The sequence below is a fragment of the Salmo salar genome, chromosome 19 (assembly GCF_965601325.2).
Source record: "Salmo salar chromosome 19, fSalSal1, whole genome shotgun sequence".
NCBI lineage: Eukaryota > Metazoa > Chordata > Actinopteri > Salmoniformes > Salmonidae > Salmo > Salmo salar.
Genome location: NC_138309.1, coordinates 6,590,642 through 6,615,357, shown reverse-complemented (window position 1 = coordinate 6,615,357; position 24,716 = coordinate 6,590,642). Strand labels below are relative to the sequence as shown.

At 42.6% G+C, this 24,716-nt stretch overlaps 1 protein-coding gene across 6 annotated transcripts in view; it reads left to right on the top strand.

Annotated features, from left to right (window-relative positions):
• nrap (nebulin-related anchoring protein) overlaps positions 1-24,716 on the top strand; it is a 129,124-nt gene that overhangs the window by 48,135 nt on the left and 56,273 nt on the right. For all 6 annotated transcript variants that reach the window (XM_014157059.3, XM_082965583.1, XM_045702007.2 and 3 more), the window contains 11 exons: positions 10,293-10,490; positions 10,885-10,989; positions 11,091-11,189; positions 11,286-11,390; positions 12,913-13,020; positions 13,308-13,619; positions 14,302-14,406; positions 17,762-17,860; positions 21,463-21,567; positions 21,740-21,847; positions 23,932-24,045. In XM_014157059.3, the coding sequence (XP_014012534.2) occupies positions 10,293-10,490; positions 10,885-10,989; positions 11,091-11,189; positions 11,286-11,390; positions 12,913-13,020; positions 13,308-13,619; positions 14,302-14,406; positions 17,762-17,860; positions 21,463-21,567; positions 21,740-21,847; positions 23,932-24,045 (1,458 nt within the window). The remainder of the gene's footprint in view (positions 1-10,292; positions 10,491-10,884; positions 10,990-11,090; positions 11,190-11,285; positions 11,391-12,912; positions 13,021-13,307; positions 13,620-14,301; positions 14,407-17,761; positions 17,861-21,462; positions 21,568-21,739; positions 21,848-23,931; positions 24,046-24,716) is intronic.

The following is a 24,716-nucleotide window of genomic DNA, read 5'->3' as shown; positions in this document are numbered from 1 at the left end:
GTTCAGGGGCAGAATAACAGATTTTTACCTTGTCATCTCAGGGATTCGATCTAGCAACCTTTCAGTTACTGGCCCAATGTTCTAACCACTAGGCTACCTGCCGACCCAATCAATAAGTGCATCGAGGACATCATCCCCACAGTGACTGTACACACATACCCCAACCAGAAGCCATGGATTACAAGCAACAATCGAACTGAGTTAATGGGTAGAGCTGCCGCTTTCAAGGAGCGGGACTCTAACCCGGAAGCTTATAAAATATCCCTCCGACGAACAAACCTTTAGACTACAAAGGGAAGTACAGCCGAGAGCTGCCCAGTGACACGAGCCTACCAGATGAGCTAAATGACTTCTATGCTCGCTTCGAGGCAAGTAACACTGAAACATGCATGAGAGCGTCAGCTGTTCCAGACGACTGTGTGATCACACTCTCCGCAGCTGATGTGAGTAAGACCTTTAAACAGGTCAACATTCACAAGGCCACAGGGCTGTATGGATTACCAGGACGTGTACTGTGGGCATGCGCTGACCAACTGGCAAGTGTCTTCACTGATATTTTCAACCTCTCCCTGTCCGAGTCTGTAATACCAACATGTTTCAAGCTGACCTCCATAGTCCCTGTGCCCAAGAACACTAAGGTAAACTGCCTAAATGACTACTGACCCGTAGCACTCACATCTGTAGCCATGAAATGCTTTGAAAGGCTGGTCATGGCTCACATCAACACCATTATCCCAGAAAACCTAGACCCACTCCAATTTGTATACCGCACCAACAGATCCACAGATGATGCAATCTCTATTGCACTCCACACTGTCCTTTCACACCTGGACAAAAGGAACACCTATGTAAGAATGCTATTCATTGACTACAGCTCAGCGTTCAACACCATAGTGCCCTCCAAGCTCATCACTAAGCTAAGGACCCTGGGACTAAACACCTCCCTCTGGAACTGGATCCTGGATTCGTTTTACTGTGGATATAGATACTTTTGTACCTGTTTCCTCCTTTTGTACCTGTTTCCTCCAGCATCTTCACAAGGTCCATTGTTGTTGTTCTGGATTGATTTGCACTTTTCGCACCAAAGTACGTTCATCTCTAGGAGACAGAACGCGTCTCCTTCCTGAGCGGTATGACGGCTGCGTGGTCCCATGGTGTTTATACTTGCGTAATATTGTTTGTACAGATGAACGTGGTACCTTCAGGCATTTGGAAATTTCTCCCAAGGATGAACCAGACTTGTGGAGGTCTACATTTCTTTTTGAGGTCTTAGCTGATTTCTTTTGATTTTCCCATGATGTCAAGCAAAGAAGCACTGAGTTTGAAGGTAGGCCTTGAAATACATCCACAGGTACACCGTCAATTGACTCAACTGATTTCAATTAGCTTATCAGAAGCTTCTAAAGCCATGACATAATTTTCTGGAATTTTCCAAGCTGTTTAAAGGCATAGTCAACTTAGTGTATGTAAACTTCTGACCCACTAGAATTGTGATACAGTGAATTATAAGTGAAATAATCTGTCTGTAAACAATTGTTGGAAAAATTACTTGTGTCATACACAAAGTAGATGTCCTAACCTACTTGCCAAAACTCTAGGTTGTTAACAAGAAATTTGTGGAGTGGTTGAAAAACAAGTTTTAATGTCTCCAACCTAAGTGTATGTAAACTTCCGACTACAACTGTATATACAGGGTGTTCCGGTACTGAGTCAATGTGCGGGGGTACAGGTTAGTCGAGGTAGTTTGTACATTTTATTTTTTATTTCACCTTTATTTAACCAGGTAGGTTAGTTGAGAACAAGTTCTCATTTGCAACTGCGACCTGAACAAGATAAAGCATAGCAATTCGACACATACAACAACACAGAGTTACACATGGAATAAACAAAACATACAGTCAGTAATACAGTAGAACAAAAGAAAACAAAAAGTCTATATACAGTGAGTGCAAATGAGGTAAGATAAGGGAGTAAAGGCAATAAATAGGCCATGGTGGCGAAGTAATTACAATATAGCAATTAAACACTGGAATGGTAGATGTGCAAGTAGAGATACTGGGGTGCAAAGGAGAAAGATAAATAAATAAATACAGTATGGAGATGAGGTAGGTAGATAGATTGGCTGTTTACAGATGGGCTATGTACAGGTGCAGCAATCTGTGAGCTGCTCTGACAGCTGGTGCTTAAAGCTAGTGAGGGAGATATGCGTCTCCAGCTTCAGTGATTTTTGCAGTTCATTCCAGTCATTGGCAGCAGAGAACTGGAAGGAAAGGCGACCAAAGGAGGAATTGGCTTTGGGGGTGACCAGTGAGATATACCTGCTGGAGCGCGTGCTACGAATGGGTGCTACTATGGTGACCAGTGAGCTGAGATAAGGTGGGTCTTTACCTAGCAGAGACTTGTAGATAACCTATAGCCAGTGGGTTTGGCGACGAGTATGAAGCGAGGGCCAAACAACGAGAGTGTACAGGTCGCAGTGGTGGGTAGTGTACGGGGCTTTGGTGACAAAACGGATGGCACTGTAATAGACTACATCCAATTTGTTGAGTAGAGTGTTGGAGGCTATTTTATAGATGACATCGCCGAAGTTGTGGATCGGTAGGATGGTCAGTTTTACGAGGGTATGTTTGGCAGCATGAGTGAAGGAGGCTTTGTTGCGAAATAGGAAGCCAATTCTAGATTTCATTTTGGATTGGAGATGCTTAATGTGAGTCTGGAAGGAGAATTTACAGTCTAACCAGACACCTAGGTTTTTGTAGTTGTCCACGTATTCTAAGTCAGAGACGTCCAGAGTAGTGATGCTGGACGGGCGGGCAGGTGCGGGCAGTGATCGATTGAATAGCATGCATTTTGTTTTACTTGCATTTAAGAGCAGTTGGAGGCCACGGAAGGAGAGTTGTATGGCATTGAAGCTCGTCTGGAGGTTAGTTAACACAGTGTCCAAAGAGGTGCCAGAAGTATACAGAATGGTGTCGTCTGCGTAGAGGTGGATCAGAGAATCACCAGCAGCAAGAGCGACATCATTGATGTATACAGAGAAGAGAGTCGGCCCGAGAATTGAACCCTGTGGCACCCCCATAGAGACTGCCAGAGGTCCGGACAACAGGCCCTCCGATTTGACACTCTGAACTCTATCAGAGAAGTAGTTGGTAAACCAGGCGAGGCAATCATTTGAGAAACCAAGACTGTCGAGTCTGCCAATAAGAATGTGGTGATTGACAGGGTCGAAAGCCTTGGCCAGGTCGATGAATATGACTGCACAGTAATGTCTCTTATCGATGGCGGTTATGTCATTTAGGACCTTGAGTGTGGCTGAGGTACAGCCATGACCAACTCTGAAACCAGATTGCATAGCGGAGAAGGTACGGTGCGATTCGAAATGGTCGGTAATCTGTTTGTTAACTTGGCTTTCGAAGACCTTAGAAAGACAGGGTAGAATAGATATAGGTCTGTAGCAGTTTGGGTCTAGAGTGTCACCCCCTTTGAAGAGGGGGATGATCGCGGCAGCTTTCCAATCTTTGGGAATCTCAGACGATACGGAAGAGAGGTTGAACAGGCTAGTAATTGGGGTTGCAACAATTTCGGCAGATCATTTTAGAAAGAGAGGGTCAAGATTGTCTAGCCTGGCTGATTTGTAGGGGTATAGATTTTGCAGCTCTTTCAGAACATCAGCTATCTGGATTTGGTTGAAGGAGAAATGGTGGGGGCTTTGGCAAGTTGCTGTGGAGGGTGCCGGGCAGTTGACCGGGATAGGGGTAGCCAGGTGGAAAGCATGGCCAGCCGTAGAGAAATGCTTATTGAAATTCTCAATTATAGTGGATTTATCGGTGGTAACAGTGTTTCCTAGCCTCAGAGCAGTGGGCAGCTGGGAGGAGGTGCTCTTATTCTCCATTGACTTTACAGTGTCCCAGAACTTTTTTGAGTTTGTACTACAGGATGCAAATTTCTGTTTGAAAAAGCTAGCCTTAGCTTTCCTAACTGCCTGTGTACATTTGTTCCTAACTTCCCTGAAAAGTTGCATATCACGGGGGCTATTCGATGCTAATGCAGAGCGCCACAGGATGTTTTTGTGCTGGTCAAGGGCAGACAGGTCTGGAGTGAACCAAGGACTATATCTATTTCTAGTTCTACATTTTTTGAATGGGGCATACTTATTTAAGCTGGTGAGGAAGGCACTTTTAAAGAATAACCAGGCGTCATCTACTGACGGGATGAGGTCAATGTCATTTCACGATACCCCGGCCAGGTCGATTAGAGGCTTGCTCGCAGAAGTGTTTTAGGGAGCGTTTGACAGTGATGAGGGGTGGTAATTTGGTCGCAGACCCATTACGGATGCAGGCTATGAGGCAGTGATCGCTGAGATCTTGATTGAAAACAGCAGAGGTGTGTTTGGAGGGCGAGTTAGTTAGGATGATAACTATGAGGGTGCCCATGTTTACGGATTTGGTGTTGTATCTAGTAGGTTCATTGATAATTTGTGTGAGATTGAGGGCATCAAGCTTAGATTGTAGGATGGCCTGGGTGTCCTCCTCCCAGAGTGCTAACAGCCGTGGCGTGACCCTGTCGTTCTCCGCTAACATCAAGGCGGTGACCCGATCCTGTAGGTTCATGCTCTACAACATTCGCAAAGTACGACCCTGCCTTACACAGGAAGCGGTGCAGGTCCTAATCCAGACACTTGTTATCGCCCGTCTGGATTACTGCAACTCGCTGTTGGCTGGGCTCCCTGCCTGTGCCATTAAACCCCTACAACTCATCCAGAACGCCGCAGCCCATCTGGTGTTCAACCTTCCCAAGTTCTCTCACGTCACTCCGCTCCTCCGCACACTTCACTGGCTTCCAGTTGAAGCTCGCCTCTGCTACAATACCATGGTGCTTGCCTACGGAGCTGTGAGGGGAACGGCACCTCCGTACTTTCAGGCTCTGATCAGTCCCTACACCCAAACAAGGGCACTGCGTTCATCCACCTCTGGCCTGCTGGCCCCCCTACCTCTGCGGAAGCACAGTTCCCGCTCAGCCCAGTCAAAACTGTTCGCTGCTCTGGCACCCCAATGGTGGAACAAGCTCCCTCACGATGCCAGGTCAGCGGAGTCAATCACCACCTTTAAGGAATACCTGGGATAGGATAAAGTAATCCTTCTAACCCCCCCCCCCCCCCCCCCCCACCCAAAAAAAAGATATAGATGTACTATTGTAAAGTGGTTGGTCCACTGGATATCATAAGGTGAATGCACCAATTTGTAAGTCGCTCTGGATAAGACCGTCTGCTAAATTACGTAAATGTAATGTAAATGTTAAGCATGTCCCAGTTTAGGTCACCTAGTAGCACGAGCTCAGAAGATAGATGGGGGCAACCAATTCACATATGGTATCGAGGGCACAGCTGGGGGCAGAGGGTGGTCTATAGCAAGCGGCAACAGTGAGAGACTTGTTTCTGGAAAGGTGCATTTTTAGAAGTAGAAGCTCGAATTGTTTTGGTGCAGACTTGGATAGTAATACAGAACTCTGCAGGCTATCTTTGCAGCAGATTGCAACACCACCCCCTTTGGCAGTTCTATTTTGGCGGAATATGTCATAGTTAGGGATGGAGATTTCCTAAGCCATGATTCAGGATACATGTAGGTAGGGGTAAAGTGACTATGCACAGACAATAAACAGCAAGTAGCAGCAGTGTAAAACAAAGGGGGGGGGGGGGGGGGTGTCAATGTAAATAGTCTGGGTGGCCATTTGATTAATTGTTCAGCAGTCATGGCAGAGAGAAAAGTCTATGACTTGGATGACTGGGAACAATATTTTGGGTTTTCCTCTGACACAGCCTTGTTTAAAGGTCCTGGACGGCAGGACGCTTGGCCCCAGTGATGTACTGGGCCGTAAGCACTACCCTCTGTTGCGCCTTACAGTCAGATGCCGAGCAGGTGCCATACCAGGCGGTGATGCAACCAGTCAGGATGCTTTCGATGGAGCAGCTCTAGAAATATTTGAGTATCTGGGACACATGCCAAATCAAGTCTACTGAGGGGGAAAAGGTGTTGTTGTGCCATCTTCATGACTGTCTTGGTGTGTTTGGACCATGATAGTCCGTTGGTGATGTGGACATGATGATGTGATGTGGACATGATGATGAATACTTGTCTAGCTTGCTAGCTAAGATTCTGAAAGTATGTTGTTGACATGATCAGTCCAATCAACGCTACACTAGATATAAAGTGATTTGTTGTCATATCTGTCAATGAACTTGAGCCTTCTTGGGTGGAAACTTCTAATGTAAATCTACGGCAGCACCAAAGGGGGCTTGAACTGCATAGGTCTCCCTGTAGATTCTGTGGTGGCTCAGTGTCCCCATGAATGAAAGAACACTGAGCCAATCACAATGGCTGTTGCGCCTTCTTCACCACACTATCTGTGTGGGTGGACCAGTTCAGTTTGTCATTGATGTGTATACTGAGGAACTTTCCACCTTCTTCAGTGAGGTCCCGTCGATGTGGATAGGGGGGTGCTCCCTCTGCTGTTTCCTGAAGTCCATGATCAGCTCCTTTGTTTTGTTGACATTGGGTGAGAGGTTATTTTACGGGCACCACACTCCCAGTGCCCTCACCTTCTCCATGTAGGCTCGTCATTGTTGGTAATTGTTATAAAAAAACGTATTTAACCTTTATTTAAATAGGCAAATTAGTTATGAACAAATTCTTATTTACAATTGACGGCCTACACCAGCCATACCTGGATGACACTGGGCCAATTGTGCACTGCCCTATGGGACTCCCAATCACGGCCGGTTGTTTTACAGCTTGGATTCAAACCAGGGTGTCTGTACTGATGCCTCTAGCACTGAGATGCAGTGCCTTAGACCACTGCGCCACTGTTGTGTCATCTGCAAACTTGAAGATTGAGTTGGAGGTTTGCATGGCCATGCAGTCATGGGTGAACAGGGAGTACAGGAGGGGGCTGAGCATGCATCCTTTTGGAGCCCCAGTGTTGAGGGTGTTGTTTCCTACCTTCACCACCTGGGGCGGCCCGTCAGGAAGTCCAGGATCCAGTTGCACAGGGCGGGGTTCAAACCCAGGGCCTCGAGCTTAAACCTGTTTGGGATAGGGGTTCCGCTAGCGGAACGTTTAGTCAACATCCGGTGAAACTGCAGAGCGCAAAATAAAATAAAAAAAGACTTTCATACATTCACAAGTGCAATACACCAAATTAAAGCTTAACTTCTTGCTAATCTAGCCAGCATGTCAGATTTCAAAAAAGCTTTACGGCGAAGGAAACCATGCTTTTATCTGAGGACAGCACCCCATCAAACAAACACATGACAATCATAATTCAACCCGCCAGGTGCGACACAAAACTCAGAAATAACGATATAATTCATGCCTTACCTTTGAAGATCTTCTTCTGTTGGCACTCCAATATGTCCCATAAACATCATAAATGGTCCTTTTGTTTGATAAATTCCGTCGTTATATCTCCAAAATGTCCATTTATTTGGCGCGTTTTATTCAGAAAAACACTGGTTCCAACTCGCGCAACATGACTACAGAATATCTAATAAGTTAACTGTAATTTTGATCCAAACATTTCAAACAACTTTCCTAATACAACTTTAGGTATTTTTTATATGTAAATAATCGATATAATTTAAGACGGGATAAACAGTGTTCAATACAGGATGGAAACAAAGTGGAGCGAGCTTTCAGGTCGTGCGCCCCAACCACAACAGTACACTAGACTCGACCCTCGTTCTGAACAGCCTTACTTCTTCATTACTCAAAAGAAAAACATCAACCAATTTCTAAAGACTGTTGACATCCAGTGGAAGCGATAGGAACTGCAAGCAAGTGTCTTAGAAATCTAGATCCACATAGAAAGCTCATTGAAAACACTGTCGCCTCAACAACAACAAAAATCCTGGATGGTTTGTCCTCGGGGTTTCGCCTGCCAAATAAATTATGTTATACTCACAGACATAATTCTAACAGTTTTAGAAACGTTAGAGTGTTCTCTATCCAAATCTACCCATTATATGCATATCCTAGCTTCTGGGCCTGAGTAGCAGGCAGTTTACTTTGGGCACGCTTTTCATCCAAACATCCGAATGCTGCCCCCTATCCTAAAAAAGTTAATGATGAGCTTGGAGGGTACTATGGTATTGAATGCTCAGCTATAGTCAAGAGGAATACCTTACACAGGTTTTCCTCTTGTCCAGATTGGATAGGGCAGTGTGCAGTGCGATGGCGACTGCATCGTCTGTGGATCTGTTGGGGCGGTAAGCAAATTGAAGTGGGTCTAGGGTGTCAGGTAAGGTAGTATACGTATACAGCTCAATGACTGCGGTCTTAGTGCCAGCATCGGTTTGTGGTGGCATGTCGACAGCTACAAAAAATACAGATAAACTTTCTTGGTAAATAGTGTGGTCTACAGCTTATCATGAGATACTCTACCTCAGGAGAGTAAAACCTTGAGACTTCCTTAGATTTCGTGCACCAGCTGTTGTTTACAAATATACACAGACCGCCACCCCTTGTCTTACCAGAGGCCGCTGTTCTATCCTGCCGAAAAAGCTTAAAACCTGCCAGCTGTATGTTATTCAGGTCATCGTTCAGCCACGACTCGGTGAAACATAAGATATTACAGTTTTTAATGTCCCGTTGGTAGGATATTTTATTACTGATTGATTGTACGTTGGCTAATAGGACCGATGGTATCTGTAGATTACCCTCTCGGCGACGGATCCTAACAAGGCACCCGGGTCTTTGTCCACGAGACCCGTCTCTTTGTGTACAGTTCAATAAAAAATGAAAAGCTAAAATGTCAATTCATATTCAACCCATTTTGTTATGGCAAGCCTAAATAAGTTCAGGAGTAAAAATGTGCTTCACAAGTCACATATTAAGTTGCATGGAATCTGTGTGCAATAATAGTTTTTAATATGATTTCTGATTGACTACCTCATCACTGTACCCCACACATACAATTATTTGGAAGGTCCCTCAGTCAAGCAGTGCATTTCAAACACAGATTCAATCACAAAGACCAGGGAGGTTTTTCAGTCCCTTGCAAAGGGCACCTATTGGTAAAAAAAGCAGACATTGAATATCCCTTTGAATACGGTCAAGTTAGTAATTACACTTTGGATGGTGTATCAATACACCCAGTCACTACAAAGATACAGGTGTCCTTCCTAACTCAGTTGCCGGAAAGGAAGGCCATGAGGCCAATGGTGACTTTAAAACAGCTACAGAGTTTAATGGCTGTGATAGAAGAAAACTGTGTATGTATCATCAACATTGTAGTTAGTCCACAATACTAACCTAAATGACAGAGTGAAAAGAAGGAAGCCTGTACTGAATATAAATATTCCAAAACATGTATCCTGTTTGCAGTAAGGTAATACTGCAAAAATGTGGCAAAGCAATGAACTTTTTGTCCTAAATACAAAGTGATATGTTTGGGGTAAATCTAATACATTACTGAGAACCACACTCCATATTTTCAAACATAGTGGTAGCTGTATCATGTTATGAGTATGCTTGTAATAATTAAGGACTGGGGAGTTTTTCAGTATAAAAAAATGTATTGGAGCTAAGCAAAATTCTAGAGGAAAACCTGGTTCAGTCTGCTTTCCACCGGACACTGGGAGATGAATTCAACTTTCAGCAGGACAATAACCTAAAACACAAGGCCAAATCTACCCTGGAGTTGCTTCCCTAGAAGACAGTGAATGTTTCTGGGTGGCCGAGTTACAGCTTTGCCTTAAATGTACATGAACATCTATGGAAAGACCTGAAAATGGTTGTCCAGCAATGATCAACAACCAATTTGACAGAGCTTGAATAATCTCTTAAAAGACTTCCACAGAAAGACTTCCAGCTGTAATCACTGCTAAAGGTGCTTCTACAAAGATTTCACTCAGGGGTGTGATATATTTCTGTATTTCATTTTCAATAAATTTGCAAACATTTCTAAAAACATGTTTCACTTTGTCATTATGGGGTATTGTGACTAGATGGGTGATAGAAAACATCTATTTAATCCATTTTGAAATCAGGCTGTAACACAACAAAATGTGGAATAAGTCAAGGGGTATAATACTTTCTGAAGGCACTCTAAATTAGTTTTTTTTTAACAATACCATTGTGAGTTACAGCACACAGTTCACAAAACCCTCTAAATGATGCAGTGTACAAAACACACACATACACACCAGGAAATTCTCAACCTCCTGATTCTCAATCTCCTGATTCTCAATCTCCTCCCTCATCAGTCTATCTCTCTGTTATCTACAACAATTCCAACAGATTGAGTACAAGAAGAACTCCAAGGCAAACCAGTCCCAGTTCAGCTTGTCCATGGACATGGTCAACCTGAGCCATGCTAAAAAAGCCCAGGCCCTTGCCAGCGACCTGGACTACAGGACGAAGCTCCACCACTACACCATCCTATCCGACGACATCCAAGTACAGCAGGCCAAAAAGGCCTATAACCTGCAGAGCGAGGTGAGGCAGAGAGGGGTGGGCCATGGGCAGCACTGGTGGTGATGGAGGGTTCTATGTGTGTTTAATAGACTAAAATGAACAGCTTATCTTCTCATGCAGATAATAGAATTTGAGTGCCAATGTTTAAAGGGGTAATAATCAGAAAGCTTTGGTCTTATAATTGAACAGTCATAAGGTATGTTTGAATTGACTTGAGTCTTCAGGGTTGAGGTTAGGTGAGAGGGTCGGGAGAGCAAAGGGAAGGTGAATAGGGATTTAGGAAAATATCTATATAGGTGTTATTCAAGTTAGTGTTTACTATCAAATATGAATGAATTGTGAACTCTCTCTTTTTCGGTCTCACACTCTTTGCCTGTCCCCCTCTTTCTTTCTCTCTCTCTCACTCTCCCCTCAGAATCAATACCGTTCAGATCTGACCTGGATGAAGGGAGTTGGCTGGGAGGCTGATGGATGTCTGAATGTGACCCAAGCCAAGAAGGCTGGAGAGCTTCTCAGTGATGTCAGTATAATAGGGTAGAGCGTGTATGTGTGTGTGTGTGTGTTATTGTATTTTTTATTTGTTTCTTTAGTGTTGACTCCTCACTTTGTTTCCTCTCACAGAAAAAGTACCGTCAGAAAGTGGACAACGTTAAGTTCACCCAGGTGGCCGATACTCTCTCTATCAAACACGCCAAGAAGAGCCAGGAACTGCAGAGCAAGGTGAGGTTGGCTGTTCATTTGCTATAACCCTGTCCTGCTCTTTTCTTCTGGCTGTATTCAGTCGGCTTGTGTTTGATTGGCTATTTCTCCCGTCAGCTAACGTATAAGGCGGGCAACGAGCGGATGATGCACCAGTACACCATGGATAAAGATGAGCCACTCTTCAGGCAGGCCAAAGCCAATGCAGACCTCCTCAGTGGGGTAAGGACTCTGGCAGACTACATACTATTAGTTTATTTTACATTACATTTACATTTTAGTCATTTAGCAGACGCTCTTATCCAGAGCGACTTACAGTAGTGAATGCATACATTTCATAAAAAAATATTTTTCCCGTACTGGTCCCCCGTGGGAATCGAACCCACAACCCTGGCGTTGCAAACACCATGCTCTACCAACTGAGCCACACGAGTTAATTTTAGTATACTGTAAATAAACGGTATCCTTTCAGTTGAGCGTACTAGCGCTTTGCCTGTCTACCGGAAGTTGATGCTGTTGCTATGCAACTTCTTACTAGCTTGTTACTAGCTAGACATTTTACAATTTTGGGTGTGTTTGTAAATTCAATCTGGAGTGCCAGAGTGCGTTCAGAGTGCACTCTGGGTGTTTGTAAATCCAAAGCGTTGTCAGATTGTCCATCGTAAATTCTGAATGTTTTGCTCTCAGAGCACATCACTGGACGCTCTGGCCGAGGAGTACGGCAGTCAAGCACCCAAGCTAACGTTGGCTAGCTTGCTTGCTATTTCCAGACACAAATGAGACAACACCTCACTCTGACCATTTTACTAGCCATAGCAGAGCTTGTTAGACTGTTTTCATGTTATCCAGAGCGGTGACTAACTGTGCTGCTGGCAACAATTTAATTATTCTCTTTTTTGCTGACACCGGCCATATATTCAAAGGGTGTTGAGCGTTCATAAATTCATCAGTTATTCTGCACTGGCTCACTCAGACGAGAGTACTCTGAAATCGGAGTAGATAGACAGAATGAACAATGTCCATTGAGAACGACTATACCACTTAGCTAAGAATGACATGAATAATCAAGTCAATAAACGTTGGGTAGTTAGTTAGATTATAGTTAATATACTGCCTGGCAAGTTAACTGTATTAGTAGCAAACTAACGTTAGATAACTAGCTAACATACCGGTACATACTGCTGTTTTTGGATGCCAGGAAGATTAGCTTACGTTACGGCGTTAGCTAATGGGGATCCTGATAAAAATGAACATACTGCTGTAATGCTATGCGGTTCGTAAGGATAGCGTAGCTAACAAATTTTCAGCCAACATATAACGTAACGTAACTTATTTGGAAAGTCAATACATTGCTCAAAATATTCTTAACATTTGTCATAATTAGTTAAAGCAATGAATTTGTATCCACTCTCGTCGGACTTTGGCTGCATCATTTCCCCCATTTTCTTCAAATCTGAAAACGTTGTGAGGCCATGCCCATTTTCAGAAGAATTGCATTATGGGCCCTAAAAGCACGGAAATAGTGTCCACTGCTTGTATTCTTCGTATTTTGGTGAATTTAGTACGACATCCGGGAACATTTGGCATATTAACTGTATCCATACTATGAACAATAAGCATATAATATACTCAATTTATGTCAAACAGTGTGGTTAGTATGAGTATTCAAACACAGCTCTGGGCAATTTACAATTCTTGTCTGTCTTTTAACATGTTCCATCATTCGATCTTGTTTTCATTTCAGAAAGTGTATAAGAGTAGCTGGGAGCAACAGCGAGAGAAGGGCTTTGAGTTGCGCATGGACTCCTTGTCCATCCTCACAGCTAAGGCTAAGAGAGACCTGGCCAGTAATGTGAGTTACCCCCTTATTAATGTATTCGTTAACCTTTATTTGACCAGGTACCAGGCATAGCACTATGCTAAGTATCTCTGTGACTCACAGAAATGCATTGATACAAGAACAGCAACAACATAATCACAAATGCTAATTTTAAGTAGGATGTGGTTGGTCAAAATACAAATCAGAAAGGGTATGGTAGGCAGGGATTAGTCCCAGAAGTTAGTGTTAGGGATGGGGCTAAATATCCTTTTCAAGGATCTCTTCTAGCGGCCACTAATGAGACATTTCTGACTGGCCAGGTAAAATACAAGGAGAAGTACGAGCAGACTAAGGGGAAGATGATTGGGGTGAAGACGGTCACTGACGACTCTCAGATGGCGCACTCGGCTCTGGCCACCCGGTTGCAGAGTGATCACCATTACAGAAAGGAGTATGAGGACACTAAGACCAAGCATAGTGCCTCTTTGGACATGTTGACCCTGACCCACGCCAAGAAGGCCCAGGATCTGGCAACTGAGACCAACTACAGGACCTTCCTGCACAAGTACACAACCCTGCCCGGCGACATGAAGGTGGCCTGGGCCAAGAAGGCCTACGGACTACTGAGTGATGTAAGTTTTACCTGCCGGAACTACATTTCCCAGCATTCTCAGTCACGTAAGTCTAAGGCTGCATTCACAGCAAATCGGAGTAATAGTAAATATAAATCCCGACTTGGAAAAAACACTCACGCCAGCTTCCAAGTCGTAAATACAAGTTGGAAACTCTGGTCCCTGACTTTCCCAAAATGCTGACGTAACCTATTACCACAGAAATGACTTTGATGACAGCATTTTTTGCCAGTTAAATATAACAAAACATTTTTTTTAACACCATCATTTGATTGCGAGCCGCGTGATAGCTGTACTTTAATATTATGTTTGCTGTAGCTAGTTTGTCGTTAGCGTTCTAAACGAGTTCGAAACAAGTGAAAGCTCCCAGGTTGTGGCTCCAAGTTGACAATCGTTCCTCTGATTACTCCGATAGGGCATGAATGCAGCATCAGAACAACCAAAGCACCAGGAATGTCTGCTGGCATTTCTCTCATTTACCATAAATACAGATATCATTATATCATAGGTGTTGAAGGTTATTTGCATATGGACATTTTACAGATAGAATGCACCTTTAATGGTATTGTATTTGATGTATTAATTAACTTAACATGTGTTTAACCAGGCAAGTCAGTTAAGAACAAATTAGTATTTAAAATAACGAACGGGTATGAGAGCTGTTCCTTGTTTGTGTATTCAGAAACAGTACAGGTCGGATCGGAACTGGATGAAGGGCGTGGGCTGGGTGGCAGCAGATTTCCTGGATGTGAAACAAGCAAAGAAGGCTGGCGAGCTTGTTAGCGAGGTAACATTTAAATCCTTAACCTAGAAAAGAATGCTCAATCTTAGGTCAATGAGGTCTTTGTTCAGAGCTGGAAGTACAAAGTTGCACCAAACTTAAACACTTGATATAGAGGACATACTGTATGACTGGGTTAAGAATCACATACTTTCATACTTAAGTCAACTATATATGACGCTAAGTATATAGTTGAAGTTGGAAGTTTACATACACTTAGGTTGGAGTCATTAAAACTCGTTTTTCAACAACTACACAAATTTCTTGTTAACAAACTATAGTTTTGGCAAGTTGGTTATCTTAGGGTGACCATATTTTAGTTTTCAAAAAAGAGGACATGTCCGGGAAAAAGAGGACGTATAGTCACCCTAGTATCAGCTGTCTCATTTGGAGTGTTTTTAACTTAGACTAAGTTACTTTGCACGCCACCATTCTTCCAATCAAAATACTGAATAAGCAGAGGGAATATTTTCACAGCACCGTGTTTGCTCCCATCAGTAGAAACACCACAGTAAGGTATGTCTTCTAGTGCTTTCTGAGCTATGTCGACAGAATGTGGTGCTATCACAGCGTTAACAATTGCTTCGGTCTTAGTACGAGCGCTTGAACATTTTTGCGCAGTCTCGGAATCAGGGAAAGCCTTTTAACAAGACAGACGTGCAGTCCATTGATCTGTAGCTATTGTGATGCTTCGTGTTGTGGAATGCAAAAACTCCCACCGCAGCAGTAACAGCATCTTCTGTTTTACCTGCTCTCACAAAATAGTCAGTTAATTTACCTGAGGAACTCTCTCCTTTAGCTGCAATGTTGTGTTTTGCGGAGCTTATGTGGGCTTCTGGGTCGCTAGCACCTTTATTTGACACTGACACATACGTGCCAGCTTTGCAGGTCATGCATTCTGCTTCACACGGATCCCGACCAAGACGAAAACACGGGAATTTTCTCTGTAAATCGTCTGTGAATTTACATTTGCGTTTGGGCATTTTTACGCTGTTCTGGAGCCATTTGCCACTGTTGACAAGCAAGCTGCTGCTCTGTCTCTTGGCTGTTGCCATGGTGAGGGTAATGATTGAGATGCAGTTTGACCAATGTTTGCGTAGGCCTACATGGCCCACCAATGGTGGCGTGTGAGAAGGCGGGACCTAAAGAGAAAATTCAAAGCAATGCAAACCCCCAAAAACGCACACAATGAATGGCGACTGTAGAAAGCAAAAGCCGAATCCCGGACATTTTGGGCGATATAGAAATCCCGGCCGGACGCATTTTTTTTAGGTCCAAAAAGAGGACATGTCCGGGAAAAAGAGGACATATGGTCACCCTAGTTATCTACTTTGTGCATGACACAAGTAATTTTTCCAACAATTGTTTACAGACAGATTATTTCACTTATTCACTGTATCACAAGTCCAGTGGGTCAGAAGTTTACATGCACTAAGTTGACTGTGCCTTTAAACAGCTTGGAAAAATTACAGAAAATGTCATTGCTTTAGAAGCTTCTGATAGGATAATTGACATCATTTGAGTCAGGGACTACCTTCAAACTCACTGCCTCTTTGCTTGACATCATGTGAAAATCAAACGTTGTTGTCGAGGGGAACTGTTGGGGGATCTTGGATGGTTGGGAGCTTGGGCCAGTGGCCAAGAGTTCGCTGGTTCGGGTCCCCGATTCAACTGGGTGAGGGATCTGTCCTTGTGACCTTGGGTGGGGCACTTGACCCTGGTTGCTCCTGTTGGACGCTCTGGATGTGTCTGCTAGATGGAATGGAATGTAAATGTTGAGTGGCTTCACTGCAGGTAGATTGAATGTTTTTTTTTATGTAATAAAAACAATTTGGTTGTCATCACCTCTTGAAGAGCATGGTCAGACCTCCACATTTCTGATTATTGTATGTAAAACAATTGTGCACATTTAGCTCTATGATCAGAGTTATACAGGAATTAACTAACTGCATGCTTTTCATGATCAGTAAACATTAATTCATCATGTAATTTCAGATATGTAGGGTAGCCTCACAATGTCGCTCAATATTAGCCACCATTAATTGGATATTTGAGCGATATAAAATAAAAGTGAATTCTGCCTGACAAGTATGAGTGGTTTATTTTTGCATCTATTGTGGGCTCTGCCTGTCAAGTAGCAGAAGCGAGCATTTGCCTGTTTACTTCCCAAGCTACTGGCAGAAACTTTGTCCATAGTGGTAAGTACTGTAGACCTAATGTACTTTTTCGCCAACCAATGTAGGCCTACCTAGTGAAGTTAGCTCACATTATCCCCTTTTCAACATTGTTTTTAAGAGTGTTTAATTACGATTGCTGCTGACACATGATATAGGCTACATTGATTGACGAACCAGGTGAAATTGGCTAGCTAGCTAATAACAGATCATGTCAATATGGCTAGTAAACAAGCAAACTTTCAGGGGATAAACTAAATGACTATATCCAAATATTATTTGATTTCATTGCCATCTATAGTGGTGAAAACAGTAGTCCAACTTGCCGATGTCATCCTCGTTCCAAAATACTGATCTCTGATGAAGCAAAGCTAAAGGATGTTTGCTTAGTACATGCCAAATGGATAGGTACCTTCACGTATCTGAAATTACATTATCATTGATGTTTACTGATCATGAAAAGTTACTTACTGTATAACTCTCATGGAGCTAAATGTGTGTAATTGTTTTGTATTGAATAATCGGAAATATGTAGTTCTGACTATGCTAAATAGGTGATTATACAGTATTAAAACCAAATAGTTAACTTTTAACTATCCCTTAAAAACGGCACATAGTTGTAAATGGTTTTAGGGGAGCTGGGGTCTCCTTGCCCACAAGCAGCCAAATCGAACGTATTGTGAAGTTTTATTGAAAAATAGCTATAGTATAGCTGTCTTTGTATTGCTCTGTCCACAAAGCTGCCTCTTTCTCACGGCACCTCTTCCTTCTTGACCTCAATCCAACAGTGACATGATATGTGAAAGCAATATGATTGACCCATCTCATTATTTTAGCTAGCAGTGATCCTTAATTTCTGTCAATCTCTGTAGGGGTGATTTTAAATATGTTGATCATCAGAAGTACTCTATTCATAATCATCTTTATTATAATTTCCTTAACAACAACAACACCCTAGTCATGATTATACATGGATCTATTTCAGCTCCAGAACAGTCTAAAATATATTGACATTAACTGGGGGTAGAGTTCTTTTTGACCCAGCCTACCTCTTATTTGCTTTAACGTCTTTTATTTTGTTTTACTGTAAAGTGTGTTTAAATTTTAAGTGCATTTTTAACACAGTTAGATTTTATTTCATTTACTCTTCATTTCACATACTGTGCTTTATCTGTGGTGTTTTCCAGAAAAAGTACCGTCAACATGTCAGCGATCTGAAGTTCACCAGCGTGGAGGACACTCCCGAGATGGTCCAGGCCAAACTCAGCAATAAACTGGCCCTAGACGTAAGCCCACCAGTCATCTATACATAGCGGCTAAAAAGGGACACTACTTAAACTCTGGGCGGTTGCTTTGGACCCGATAACACATGTGCACTAACTCTGTCTATTAAGGTAAAAAATATAAATAAATGACATACCATTCATAACCTACAGCGATTTCCTTTTTGGAATCGAACTCAAATCTTACTGCTGGCAATGCCATAAGCATGCATCCCCCCTTCTTCCCACAGGCTATATATCATGCATGATGAATATAATCAATTAGGTCAAGCTCAGCAAAAATGTAAAAAATGTGGTCATCTTAAGGCAATGCATTTGTTTATCCATTGAAATGACATCACTTACCTTGTACTCGTTCTGCTTAGGTGCGGTTGCTTAATATCATTCTTTTACAATGGGGAAAACGGTTGGAATTTCTCCCCTGTCTGTTTGTTTAAAAAGAAATAACTCAATAACATCTTCGGTCGTCCTGGGAAAGACACATCGTTAAAAGATTTGTAAACAACTGCTTGCAGTTCTGAGCCAAATGTGATACTAAGGAGAGCCTGAGGGAAATCGATGAGTATCAATAGCTTTATGCTATGGAGGGACAACATACTCTATCGTGGAAAGATCCGGCTACCTCACAAAATAACTCTAACCCTACAAAAATAGAAAGGCAGATTAATCTACAGACACTGACGATTTACTAACCTTTTGAAGTAGAGGCGAGTGTTCTTGCTGGAATCCATGCAACACTTGAAAAGTTGTGTGAGGAGGAAGCAGGGCTGAGGGGGAGTTTGGAGTTTAGCCAGAGTGAAATTCTCACGTTCCAAGGAGAGAACAAGGCACTCACAGCCAAGGTAAAAACCCTCGATTCCAACATGGATTGTCTACTCAGGGAAAACAGGATGATGAGGGAGTCGCTACTAGACATACAAACCCGAAGCATGCGTGAAAATCTAATATTTTTTGGGGATGGCTGAGGACGCATCAAATAATCCAGAGGGGGCGATCAGAGTTCGTGTAATCCACCTTGAAGCTTCCTATAGAGACTGTAAACAAGGTGGCTCAGTGCGACAAGACCAACGCAAAATTTGAACACAACCAACAAAAGGAGCTGATCTAAAGCAGGGGAAGCGAGCTTAAAGGGACCAAATTCATTACCAATTTCCCCGGGAGATAAACGAACGTCGCAAGGGGCTGTATCCTGTACAGAGGCAGCAGAGGGAGAGTACCTTTCTCATTGTAGACAAACTCTTTATAGATGGACAGCTCTTCCGAGACAGCTCCATAACACCGTGGCTGTACCAAATTCTACAGGGACTTCAGGTTATGGAAAAAAATTGGAACTGTACAAATATTTAAACACTATGAACTTTATCAGCACACACACTCAATTACATACACGCTTACATATACAAACACTCGATCGCTCTCTCTTTATTGTGAAACTTTTCTAAAATGTAATATGTTTTTGTCTGTCTACATGTTGATATATGTTTAACAAGCAATGGGAAGATATCAGAACAGGGACGTTGGGGAATGAGAACATATTGTACGGGATACATTTGTACTGTAGTGAAGCCATCTCTAGAGTAAAGCAAGGTCTCTTTCATAGTCACTTGAAACGTCAATTGCTATGGAAGTGCTGGGATGTGTTTTTCTCTGAAAATGTTGTTAAATGTAATTATGATGCATCTATGATGGTGATACGATATGGATTCAAATTATCATCCTGAATATTAAGGCTATACTCCATGTTAAACACATACACTCAACAATGCAAATTGTCTGGGTTATTATTTATTTGGACATCACACGTTATAGCCTTACTCGTATTCAGACATACACACTCTCGCTAAATCACATCCAATATCATACACATAAACCTACTGTAATGAACACAAGGGGAGACAGAGAGCTGGTTTCAAGCACAGGGCGCAGCAGGTGTTTATTGTAAAGGTTTAAAAAAATAAAGGAGAGCCACACACTCTAGGAGCTCAGATGCAAAAATATTTATGTCCAACGTTTGGACAGCCAAGCTGTCTTCATCAGGGTATAATGACAAACACTGCGGGATGACTCATTTATAGTGTCAAAAGACACACACAGGTGTCTGTAATCATGGCCAGGTGTGGCCTGATATCATTGGTTAATTCTTATATATTAAAACAGCATAAAAAAAACATATGGATAACGTACGATTATAGATACAATTTGGCTACATAAGCCTACAAACATTTACAATAGCAAAATCACAATAATGGCTTCAGATCAAAGTCTACGTTGAGACCGAAGGGAGCAAGGGTCTTTAAATTAAAGATCCGGGTAGCCTCTCGTTTTAACAATAAATTGTCGAGGTCACCCCCTCTCCTAGGGACGGTGACATGTTCGATGCCAATATAACGTAGAGATGAAATCGAGTGGTTTGCTTTCAAAAAGTGGGCCGCAACTGGGTAAGTCGAGTTTTTGCACCTAATGGTGCTCCAATGCTCCGAGATGCAAACTTTTAATTCACACTTTTATTTAGGATTTTATTGAAATGGATAACACGATTGAAGAGAAACGCACAGCTCTGCAAGGAGCTGTTAATGATGATGTCATCAGTTCATTGAATATGACAACTAACCAAGCGCTCCAGGACAAGTTGTCTACAGAAATAAAGGAACTTAAAATCAACAAATTCAACCAAGACAAAAAGACAAGTCTGAGGACAAAGTCTACTTCTGGAGAAACCCTGACAAAAGAGGTCTTGCTTCTATTTTAGCCCTTGACATTGCAGACGCTCGTTGGCACGCGCACGCAATAATTGAATAACGTGGATTTCAAAATTTATTTTGCGATGCTTGCGCATGCGACGTGTCCGGTCTGGTCAGCATGTAACCAAAAGCAGGTCTTAGCAGTAACACGGTTAGTAATGGCATTGATTTTGAGAGCGGAAGCGCAGCCTATCCAGCCATGACGCACAATGCTCATGGAACAACAGATGGGCTGGTGAAACTTGTATCTATAATTAGAATCATTAAAAAAATCCCAGTTTGTTTCATTCTTTTCAAAGCCAAGGATTTTGCTTGTGAGACTGCCTTGAAATTAATCTTAATCACCAAAGCTTTATTGAAAGACCACATTTGGGAACAGCAAAACAGTACATTCCCTTTGTATTATTTTGGATTTTGTTGAAGCCATCTCGAACTATTTGGACTGCAAACATATTTATCAAAACAGGATGCATTCTACTGTTGCTATTATTAGTTACTGTATCCTATTTAATAAATGGTATCAATCCACAATGGACTAGGACAATAATATTCCGTGCCCTCCAGCTGAATTGTAGTTGATGATAACTCAAAGACCTTCAATAGCGTACAAAACTTGAGACAACCGCATGCATAATTAATCCATGAAAAACGTTGATTGGCCAGTGAATGGTCAAGCCCTCATCACACTTACAACATATTTATTTTATCAAAACCCAGCCATTTACGCTACCTGCTGTGAAAATAGCAACAACAAAGAATTATAGCCCTGAACATGTCATTTCTCACAGACAAGAAAATGTATCATTCGTTGTAGGACTGTACAATAGTTTTGTGATCACAACAAGGTTGACCTGTGTTTTTCAGAGGCTGTACAGGGAAAAGGGGGAACATATCAAGCACAACTACACACTCTCCGGAGATCTGCCTGAACACGTGCAGGCCAAGCTCAATGCCATGAACATCAGTGAGGTCAGTACCCTAGACACACACACACTCCTGCAAAGATGAAGAATGAATAGAGCACTGGTTTCACCTGGTTTTGCAGAGAAATCAAGCAAATGTGGGTAGTTTTTTTCTGATTACCTATCGTTGGATCCATTTTGTGCCGGTAGTTTACGGACTGAATGTTTTGTGTTGGCAGACCCGCTATAAGGAGTCGTGGACTAAAATCAGAGATGGTGGCTACAAGCTCCGTTTGGATGCCATTCCCTTCCAGTCAGCCAAAGCATCTGGGAACATACTTAGTGATGTGAGTTTGATTTTACGTCATATATATATATAATGTTATTATACTGAATATAAAGAAAGACCATGAAAACTGTCAACACATTTTTTCATGAATAAATGCTGTATATATTTTTGAGTGCATTCGGAAAGTTCACTTTTTCCACATTTTGTTACTTTACAGCCTTATTCTAAAATTGATTAAATACATGTTTTCTCTCATCAATCTACACACAATACCCCATATCGATAAAGTGAAAACAGGTTACTTATTTACATAAGTATTCAGACCTTTTGCTATGAGACTCGAAATGGAGCTTTTGCCATGAGACTTCAACTTGATTGGAGTCCACCTGAGGTAAATTCAATTGATTGGACATGATTTGGAAAGGCACACACCTGTCTATAAGTTCCAACAGTTGATAGTGCATGTTAGAGAATAAAACAAGATCGAATGAATTGTCCGTAGAGCTCCGAGACAGGATTGTGTCGAGGCACAGATTTGGGGAAGGGTACCAAAAAACTTCTGCAGCATTGAAGGTCCCCAAGAACACAGTGGCCTCCATCGTTCTTAAATGGAAGAAGTTTGGAACCACCAAGACTCTTCCTAGAGCTGGCCACCCAGCAAAACTGAGCAATCGGGGGAGAAGGGCCTTGGTCAGGGAGGTGACCAAGAACCCGATGGTCATTCTGACAGAGTTCCTCTGTGGAGATGGGAGAACCTTCCAGCAGGACAACCATCTCTGCAGCACTCCACCAAAGCAGGCCTTTATGGTAGAGTGGTTAGGACCTCAGACTGGGGCAAAGGTTCACCTTCCGACAGGACAACGACCCTATGCACACAGCCAAGACAATGCAGGAGTGGCTTCGGGAAAAGTCTCTGAATGTCCTTGAGTGGCCCAGCCAGAGCCCAAACTTAAATCAAATCGAGCATCTGTGGAGAGACCTGAACATAGCTGTGCAGCGACGCTCCCCATCCAACCTGACAGAGCTTGAGAAGAACTGCAGAGAAGAATGGGAGAAGCTCCCCAAATACAGGTGTGCCAAGCTTGTAGCATCATACCCAAGAAGACTCGAGGCTGTATTCACTGCCAAAGATGCTTCATCAAAGTAATGAGTAAAAGGTTTTAATACTTATGTAAATGTGATATTTCAGTTTTTTATTTTGAATACATTTGCAGAAAAATCAAAACCTCTTTTTACTTTGTCATAATTGGGTATTGTATGTAGATTGATGAGTTTAAAAAAACAATGTAATCCATTTTAGAATAAGGCTGAAACTGTCAGGTAGGAAGGTAAGACCCAGATGTAGACCACGTAGAATAAACAATAGTTTAATATTCCAACAGGGGCAGGCAATAGACAGGTCAAGGCAGGCAGAGGTCAGTAAACCAGAGGTGGGGCAACGGTACCGGGCGGCAGTCAGGGTCAGGGGCAGGCAATAGACAGGTCAAGGCAGGCAGGGGTCAGTAACCAGAGGTGGGGCAACGGTACCGGGCGGCAGTCGGGGTCAGGGGCAGGCAATAGACAGGTCAAGGCAGGCAGGGGTCAGTAACCAGAGGTGGGGCAACGGTATCGGGCAGCAGGCAGGGTCAGGCAATAGACAGGTCAAGGCAGGCAGAGTTCAGTAAACCAGAGGTGGGGCAACGGTACCGGGCAGCAGGCAGGCTCAGGGGTAGGCAGAGTGGTCAAGGCAGGCGGGCTCAGAGTCAGGACAGGCAAGGGTCAAAATCAGGAGGGTGAGAAAAGAGAGAAATGGAAAAGCAGGAGCTGAGACACAAAATGCTGGTTGACTTGAACAGACAAGACGAACTGACAACAGACAGAGAACATAGGTCTAAATACACAGGGGATAAAGGGAAGATGGGCGACACCTGGAGGGAGTGTTGAAACAGATCAGGGTGTGACAGAAACGTAACTAAATGGGTCTGAATCCTTTCCGAATGCGCTGTACATGTATATTTTATTTTGGGTGAAATTTGATTCCAGACGATATAATTTTAAAGCATTATTTTTTTAAATTCGTATTTCCAAAGTGATCCTCTCTGTGAAACATCTGAACACACAGTACATAAAACATACTGTATGTATATAAAACATTTGTTTTAGCACAAGTACAAGGAGCAGTTTGAAAAGACCAAGGGGCATATGATTGGAATGAAGGGACTGGAGAACGACATGAACATGTCTCACTCTGTGAATGCCAGCAAACTGCAGAGTGACGTGAGTACCAGCTCAACATGAGCAATGGGTTTGTGTCAGAGTAATATGGGTGTATAGGGTGTAGTATGAAAGGGAGTGATTGGAGTGTATATGAATACACTTCATACAGTAAGGCAGTGTTTCTCAACCAATTCCTGGTGGAAACCCCCAGGGGTGTGTTCTAGTCCAGCAACAATCCATCTGATTAAACTATCTGAGCATTTGATTAATTAAATCCGGTGTGTTTCTGTTAGGGAAAAATGTGCACACCCTGATGCTCAACCACAAATGGATTGAAAAAGACTGCAAAACGTTAAATGTTGAGTGTATTGAAATGGTGTAGTGCGAGTGATATATGGGTGTAACGGCTGTCGTCGGATGTAGACCAAAATGCAGCGGGGAAATGTGCACTCATCTTCTTTATTATAATCTGACAAGAAGGAGAACCAAAATAAACACATACACAAAGAAAACACAACGACTATTCACAGGCTGGTAAGGCACAAGGCTATACACAGAACAATCTCCCACAAAGCACTCAACAAACACATACCTATATATAGGACTCTCAATCAGAGGCAACTAGAAAACACCTGCCTCCAATTGAGAGTCCAACCCCAATAAACAAAACATAGAACTATAAAAGACTAGACAGAACATAGAAATACACTAACATAGAACAGTGCCCAAAA